The sequence below is a fragment of the Aplysia californica genome, unplaced genomic scaffold (genome assembly GCF_000002075.1).
Source record: "Aplysia californica isolate F4 #8 unplaced genomic scaffold, AplCal3.0 scaffold00141, whole genome shotgun sequence".
Classification (NCBI taxonomy): domain Eukaryota; kingdom Metazoa; phylum Mollusca; class Gastropoda; order Aplysiida; family Aplysiidae; genus Aplysia; species Aplysia californica.
In genome coordinates this window covers 1,071,190-1,079,825 of record NW_004797411.1, presented here as the reverse complement: position 1 = coordinate 1,079,825, position 8,636 = coordinate 1,071,190, and the positions used below count along the sequence as shown (strand labels likewise).

Genomic DNA, 8,636 nt, shown 5'->3' with positions numbered 1-8,636 from the left:
CTTCTTCTTCTTCTTCTTCTTCTTCTTCTTCTTCTTCTTCTTCTTCTTCTTCTTCTTCTTCTCCTTCTTCTTCTTCTGTGCCACAACAGATTTCATCAAACCTCCGTCGCCATTTCGGAAAAGTCGTATATAGATAGGAAGGTAGAGAACAAATTGGTCGCTATTAAGGACAAGCGGCCTAACCCAGATGGTCGGGTTTCCAGAAATCTTGTCTTACACCAAAATTGGGTATTGCCCTACGAATAGGAGAAGTTTGGTTTCATTGGTGTGTATATTTGTTTAGTTATAGAGAAAACTCTCCTTGTATTATAAAGAAACTAAATAAGGGGCAAAAACTTTACCTTCGATTTTCTCAAAACGGCACTTTTCGGGATAGTCCCTTTGTGCTTAGAAGCGACCAATTATCGAGAACTACTAGCTTTCCTTCACGTGTCCCCTTCTTTATATGTACGTCTATTTCAAACATTGATGGGCTCATTGGATCAAGCCAAATAATAGATTAAAACAGAGAAGGCCAAAAATCGTTACTATACGTAAACCTTTCATTTGCAACCTATGGTAACTCTCATTAAGTTATCTCTCGGCGCCTGTACGCACTCTCTGACACGCTGAAAACAGTTTTTATTTCCTTCTTCTTCAGCTTACTAAGACAGCACGGGAAAGTGAATTACTTTCCCTTATCCCTGTGATATTCAAGCTTTGTCTTACTAACAGCAGACAATCCCCTAACCGCGACAATAATTCGAGATGTATTTCCTTTATTCTGATGGGAAATGGCCCATACAGCCAGAGCAATCAAAGCTAATTAGGTAAATTCTGCAATCTCTTTAAAATAAAACCACACCACTTTAAAAAACAACCTTGACAGACCACTCGCATGACATGACAGAATGCATATCCACAATTTTACGAGACTCCGTTTACAAAACGCCCGTGTAGGTGGGTGGGGGTGGGGGGTGATGGAGTTTACAATGGGGGAGCAAAGAATACACCTCCAGTGATACTGCGTATCGTAAGAGGAGATTCAAGGTCCATCAGTCTGGTAGCCCGAAATAATTTGCGGGGACCAACTACTCGACCCAGTGAAAAATGGAAAGTCTTATTATTTTACCATCCTGAGAGGCGGAGGAGCTTCTGTATCAGCAGGAACAATGAAGGACAGCAGACAAAACCGAAAGGACACTTCTGACCCGAAACAAGTCTCTCCGGATTGCGTTGTGGAATGTTCCCACCATGTATGAAGCTGGAAAGAGTTCTCAAGTGGCACAAGAGATGAAGAGATACAGGCTGCACATACTAGGAGTCAGAGAAACCAACTGGATACAATCTGGACAGAAGCAGCTCAGCTCGGGGGAACAAATATTGTATTCTGGGAGGGAAGACAAGCCCCAAGCGGAGAGAATTTGAATTATTTTGAGTAAGTATGCACAGAAGTCCCTTACAGGGTGGGAACCTCAGGGGGAGAGGATCATCATGTCTTCATTCACTACAAGGAATATGAGCATCAACATGAACATAATTCAGATCTACGTCCCAACAAATGAAGCCTCAAATGAAGACAAGGATGTTTTTTACAGCCTGCTCCTGGGTGTCATCGACAATCTTTCAAGGAATGATGCCAACATCGTAATGGGAGATGCTAATGCCAAGATTGATCAAGACAACGTAGGTTATGAGGGAATCAGGAGACAACATGGCTTTGGACAAATTATGAATGGGAACGGTGAACGATTTGCAAATATCTGTGCTTTCAACAGTTTTGTCATTGGAGGCTCTGTTTTTTCCCTCAAAAAGATACTCAAAGTTGCATGGGTATCACAGGATGGAGTGACGTTGAACCAGATCAATCATTTTTGTATCTCACATAGGTTCAGTAGTTCTCTGGAAGATGTCAAAGTACAATGAATGGCAGACATTGGATCGGATCATCATCTACTGTAAGCAAAACTCAAGCTTCGTCTCAAAAAGCACGGAACCAGAACAGAGCATTTCAATAGTCTCCTGAACAAACCACCACCAAGTAACCCGCCAAACATCCTCCCAGCAAGAAATGAGTTACCAATCTGCTGTGATGCTCCATCGAAACAAGAAATTATGGATGCAATTAAGAGCCTGAACAACGGTAAAGCGGCCGGTCCTGATCAGATTCCACCAGAGGCCCTAAAAGCAAATGCCAATATGACGGTAATGTGACCTTCATCTCCCGTTGTTTACCAGGATCTGGAATGAGAGCAAGTTCCCAATGGATTGGAAAGAAGGACTTCGTGCTAAAAAAGGGGATCTCTGCAACTGCAGCAAATACCGAGGAATCACTCTTCTCTCCGTACCAAGTAAAGTCTTCAACAGAAAAATTCTGGAGAGAATCAAGTCCAAAACGGATCCAAGACTTCGGGATGAACAGGCTGGTTTTCGGAAAAATTGGTCAACCACGACCACATTGCCACGCTGAGGATCATAGTGGAACAGTCCCTGTAGTGGAACTCCCAGTTGATGGTCCACTTTCTTGACTATGAGAAGGCATTTGACAGTATAGACAGAGCAACACTGTGGAAGATGCTGAGACATTACGGGATCCCACAGAAGCTGGTTACACTCATCAGGAGCATGTATGAAAAGACAAATTGCAGGGTTATGCATGATGGCCAGCTCACTGACAGCTTTGAAATCAAGACCGGTGTGAGGCTGGGATGTTTACTATCACCTTTCCTCTTTATCTTGGCAATCGACTGGCTGATGAAGGAAACCACCAGAGGACACAGAAACGGTATACAGTGGACCCAATGGACACAGTTGGACAATCTGGATTTTGCAGATGACTTGGCGCTTCTGCCGCACACTCAGGAACAGATGCAAGCAAAGACCACAATTTTAAACAGCCTATCAGAGTCTGTTGGATTGAGGATCCACCCCGGAAAGTCAAAAGTCTTAAGGATAGATGCACTACGACAGAAACAGGTCCCAGTACGTTGAGGGAAATGCACTAGAAGACGTCGAATCCTTCTGCTATCTTGAGAGTATAATTGACAGAGAGGGAGGAACAGGCGCTGAAATAAAGTCCCGTATTTGAAAGGCACAGACTGCATTAAAATTATTTCTCTGAGCATGATTTGGAGGACCAGGGATATCTCTCTACTAACAAATTTGTATCGATTTTTCTTCTCAACATCGTTTATGGTCACGCTCTTCTCTGGGGTTTTCTTTTAAAAAACATTGATGAAAAGCACAAAACATGTAAATTTGTAGTTTTCAAGGACACTCAAGCTGTGAAAGTCATCAAACTTTGGTGGTTATTTTCTCGTTCATTTTACTACTGACACGGACGACCCCTACAGCAAAAATCCCGACTTCGATTCAAGATAAATGGATTTTTTTTCATTGAAGGCTAAAAGAAACTCAAAGTGAACTGTTGGAGGGGGGGTATTTGTTTTTGTTTTTTGTATTCATATTTCTTGCTGTTTATTTTTTAAATAGAATACGTGTATCTCCGTCTGCCAGCAGGGATGGATAGAGGCAAACTTGAAACCTTTATTTCATTTGGAATCTGACCTACTATACACTTTGGTGTCTCTCCACTGTGCGAGAGACCACGTAAAGTCTACTTGAGCCCCAGTTCTTAAAACAATTTTACATGTTTTGCAAGCGTCCTTCGGGCATGGCGTTACAGTGACACTCATGTGGTATGAGGCCTGTAGTAGATTTTTTTCCCTTTGACCCTGCCTGCCAGGGCTAAACTGGGCTGAGAGGTATACACATACAACATCCCAGCAGACAGTCGAAGATACTGAATAAAAAAACTCTCCCCACACGGGAATCACACTGTCGTCTTCTGTGTGCAGCGGCACAGGTTCATGTTCCCAATAATACCGGCTTTAAAAGTGTGTTTCACCAAAGTATTGTTTTTGTTATTCTGAGGCTGCTCCTACAACACACACCCCTGATAGTTTGTGTCACTTTCACATACATCAAAGATGCACGGGGCTAAGAGATATCGACGCGACGAAATTGGCAATCCGTGTCAAGTGTTTGACGGGATAATAAATGTTTGGTGAGGCGCTTCCCGGTCCGGGGCTCACTGCCGGGGGCGAGGGGAGAGTGAGACAGCCCTTACAAAGACGTGAATGAAAAGGTAGAGCAATAGAAAAAAATCCGCTGGGGGGAAAGTATCAATAGACAGAAATGATACTGGTACAAAGATGTATTTGTTCAAAGTGGTATAAAGTAACAGCTGGATATTATAGTAATGGTGAACGAGATAGTAATGCCTAACAAATGAGACAATCAACCGAAATTTTACGCAGATATTGGAGATGAAGAAAAGGTCATAGGGCTGATATGGCCTTATGCAGTTGCGAGCGACGGAAAAAAAAGAACAGGGGGATCGTTATGTTGTTGTAATAATAACAAAGAATACCTGCTATGACAAATACGGAACAAACAATACCTGCTATGACAAATACAGAACAAACATTCATACAATAGAATGCACAGACGACGTTGAAGTGAAAAGCATTAAATATACCATTTCATGAAAAAAGGGAATATATTTTTGTTTGTGAGTCTATGTGTGTGTGTGTGTGTGTGTGTGTGTGTGTGTGTGTGTGTGTGTGTGTGTGTGTGTGTGTGTTTGTGTGTGTGTGTGTGTGTGTGTGTGTGTGTATTTGTGTGTGTGAGGGTGGGGGAGGGGGTGTTGAAAGGGAACTTGTTTGTTTAATTAATGTAACAAGTTGGAGAGTACTGTCAAGCACGAGCTAATAAAAGGCGATGCTTTGTTGAGACCGAAAGTCGATATTTTTTTTTTTTTAAAGTTAATGGTTTTTTGTAAAACAATCAAGTTATTGAATAAGAGCATTTCATGTTTAACACATTTATGCTCTTGTTTATCGAAAGGAAATTCAATTTTAGCCGTGCGATGATTGAAGGTACTTCTTTCCCCCATTTCCTGTTGATCCTTATTTGATTTTGAAAATGCAGGTTCATCATGGTCGACTTAGAAATCACCATCTCAACTGCGATCTATTTGTGATATGTCTGGTTATTCTAGTTTGTTATTGTCTGGCTCTTTTAATTTAGAAAAATAGATAAGCGAGAGTAAGCATTTTAAACTCTTCATTTTTGTACAAAACTGAGCAGCCTGTGAGGTCGGTATTGAGTTCATCTATTCGAATGTTAAAGAACGGGGATTTTTTTCATGCTTTTTGGGTTTGTTTGTTTTTGGTGGGTTTTTGTGCAGGCATGACAACAAAACAAAACAAACGGTTTCTCTGTAGAACAAAAACACTCAGCAAATTGTCTGAGTGGGTAAAACGAAAAGCGCGGGATCTCGTTGTCTAGAGGTTACAGTGTTGGTATCTCATTTAATGGGTCCCGGGCAACGACGGAACATTTTCTTCTCTAAAGTGTTCCCGTTTCACGTTCTTTCCTGCTCTCTAACCATGCTCTGTCGTCTGCTTTCGTCTTCAATTTATGCCCCCTTCCACCCCCCTCCACCCCTCTCCCCTTTGCCCACTCTTCTGTGGTCCTGACTATTTCTGCAATCTTTCTACTGCCACTCGTTGGCTCCTTCATACTGCTGACTTTCAGTCACACCCCTGATCTTATGGTAGGTAAGAACTAACTCCCAGCCTTCTCAGATAAAGGCTAAAAATCTCGGAGGTCCCGTGTGCAAGTTGTTCGCGTCAAAGATCCCTTGGTTGTTCTAAATTGATAAGAGTAGGCTTCGGCCTTCACCAGGGCAAAATTCAAAATTTCTACCAACCTGAAATGGTTTAATGAGTCCCGCTCTCTTATATAGCCTTATGCAGTTGCGAGCGTCGAAAAACACTTACCAAAATAAAACAACAAAAACCCCCCCCGAAAAATTTATCGTCAGGAAAACTCTTTGGAGGGTAGGCCTAGACATTCTTTTGTACAGATTGCAGCCATCATTAATTCTAATGTATTTTTTAGCACCATCAGCTCTTAAATTGTTTGTTTGTTTGATTTTTCGTTTCAATTTGGAGATGTTTTACGGCCCTATCGACGCAATTTAGATTTGTGTAAGCGTCGGGCTACTTGGACCTTGCAAGTCACGGCAAACCTGTGCTGAGATTGGGGGATACGACATATTATTAGCAGACAAAATAAGAAACTGGATAGCATAACTTCCCGTTTGGAATTAAACTCACGCCTATTGCTTGAGATAGTTAAACACCTAATAGGGAGGTCCTGCTTCTGAAATAACCTTACTCTTATCGTATTTTAAAGAGTGTTCCCGTATCTTCCTGGTCATTTTGGTGATCTTGAAAAACACAACAACTTTACAATTTTTTTTCTGAAAATCTCGCACAAAATGTGTACTAAAATGTTGTCATTGGAACATTTATTGTTATATTGTTATATTGTTATATTGTTATATTGTTATATTGTTATATTGTTATTGTTATATTGTTAAATTGTTATATTGTTATATTGTTATATTGTTATATTGTTATATTGTTATATTGTTATATTGTTATATTGTTATATTGTTATATTATCATATTGTTATATTATTATATTGTTATAATTTATCCAAAAGGAATTTGTTGGACATAAAATTCATACAGAAAAAAAATCATTTTCGACTACGGAAATGGCTCATATAAAAACCACCTATAAACGCAAAATGCAGCAAATTCAAAAGACCTTGTAAAGAAGGTCATGAAATGATTGTGGCTTTTGTTTTCCCGTTCCTTTTCTTTTTAAAATCTAATCTTTCCATCCTTGTAACATTTAAACAATATTTCTTTTCTCTTAGAGACTTTTTAAAAATGTCTAAAATGTTAGAATTCAGAGAACCAATTCCCTATTATATCTTATGTGGACTAGACACGTTTTAACACGCGGTTCGTAATGTTCAGGGGCGGCTAAACACACGGATCCACTCAACCATGAGTACTGAAACCCACACACATTGTATACCTTACAGTATGGAGCAGTTTTTAGAGAAAATAGGGAGTGTGGAGGAGGTTGCCCAAGTAGACAGCATTTGTAGAGTTGGTATTACCTGAAAGGTGAATTTGGACATTGCCAAGGAACCAATACGCTTTCAAACGATCGAGGAATCAAGACCACATTGCTACCCTCTGATAGCTTCGCGAACGGGAAAATGGTACAGCCATAGATGAAGATATGCCTTGAGAATGCGGACCGTTGAAATGTAGGAAAGTCATTGCTGCAGGCATCGTCTACGGACAGATGGGTCTCATCTACTAATTCTGCACCCTGGTTACGTTTAAAGAGGTGCAAACGGTGTGTGTTTGACCTGAAGTCGTGGTCGTTTTTTTCTAGGAATTTTTTATTCTGATTCTTTACGGGTCCTAACTGATGGACCATTTCCACCCTTGACATCAAAACAGTCCTCAGGGGCACTTTTACATTATTTCCTTGCCGTATGCAAAACGTACGAAATGAGTTGGAGATGAGGAAATGTTCAATACATAAAGCTCTCTGCTCTTTACTGGTCATAACCATGACCTCAGCATGAAAAGAAAACTTGAGAAAAACTATCTGCAAACTTCTATTGGCCTGTTAGACTGCTGTAGTTTGCAATATGGCGCAATCGTTGTGATTTTTAGTGGTAGGCCTAATGCAAAATAATGCGTCAAGCTACAAATATGGGGACATAGCTGAAAATGGGTTATGTTTTATCGCTCTATGGAGAGCAAAAATATTTGGTGGATTAATCAAAAATGAATATCAGACAAATTCCTTTTGACTTGCAGTTGCTGTGTACGAATTTGAAACGAAAAACTTTAGTGTGGAGCAAAACATTTACAAAGAAAGTTGTACAGTTTTTTATCACCCTGTACTTGCTTTTGTTTCTCAAAGCAACACATTATTAGTTTTGTGATATATATGATAGTTTTTTAAATGTACAAAATACCAGAATTCCGTAATTATTTTCCCAAGACATTAAAAAGCTTTAGATGAGAGCGTGAATTCTACCAACTGACTGCCAGATGCAACCATCAAAATGAGGGAGGGTGTTCTTCAGCTACAGTGAGAGAAAATTGACACTGATTTAGAAAAGACATTTAGGGTGACATTAGCTGTAGTTTTTACTAACTTGTGAGTCTAGTACTTTGAACTCAAACCATTGATCTTTGTGTCTTCCCCAGAAGCAAAGACTTTACGAGTTAGGAACACGGAGAACAAGATTACATTTTAAAAAAGAAAGAAAGAAAAGGCAAGCAGGCGAAACGAGAGCAAGAAAAGCAGAACTTTCCAAGACTTGTCTCCGACGTCACCAAAAGCAGCAACAATCGTAATGGATTCTGCAGGGCTGCACATAAACTTCCGGTTGTCTCACGTGCTCACAGTGGTCACGTGTATCTTGTACATTCTTCCACCAACCACAACAGGTGGGTCAATGACTTAAACTATGTGTCTTTTCATTGAGTACCTTAGCACTAGCATCCGTTGAGCAAATTATGTTGTTTAGGAGTTTGGGGGGGGGGGGGGTGGGGCTGTTACAACATTAATAGCGGTTACAGTCACAGTTGTTCGCGGATGGATGGTAGGTCTTACTTTTGTTGTCCTCAGTTACTTCTGTCTGTCTGCCTTTCCTTTTCCCAGTACTGTATGAACAGTATTTTGTCCATGTGCCTCTCTTCACT

The 8,636-nt window shown here is 40.4% G+C and overlaps 2 protein-coding genes across 4 annotated transcripts in view; both read left to right on the top strand.

Moving 5' to 3' along the window:
• LOC101859008 (neuroactive polyprotein R15) overlaps window positions 1–8,636 on the top strand; it is a 139,109-nt gene that overhangs the window by 52,054 nt on the left and 78,419 nt on the right. For all 3 annotated transcript variants that reach the window (XM_013081690.2, XM_005096893.3, XM_005096895.3), the window contains exon 2: window positions 8,139–8,381. In XM_013081690.2, coding sequence (XP_012937144.1) covers window positions 8,288–8,381 — 94 coding nt within the window. In that variant the 5' untranslated portion in view covers window positions 8,139–8,287. The remainder of the gene's footprint in view (window positions 1–8,138; window positions 8,382–8,636) is intronic.
• On the top strand, window positions 1,474–1,905 carry LOC101861886. Its single transcript, XM_005096905.1, has one exon. The coding sequence runs from the start codon at window positions 1,474–1,476 to the stop codon at window positions 1,903–1,905; it is 432 nt and encodes a 143-aa protein (XP_005096962.1).

Bases quoted from the DNA above. Each gene is read 5' to 3' on its own strand.
- LOC101861886 (XM_005096905.1), top strand. From the start codon at position 1,474: ATGTCTTCATTCACTACAAGGAATATGAGCATCAACATGAACATAATT.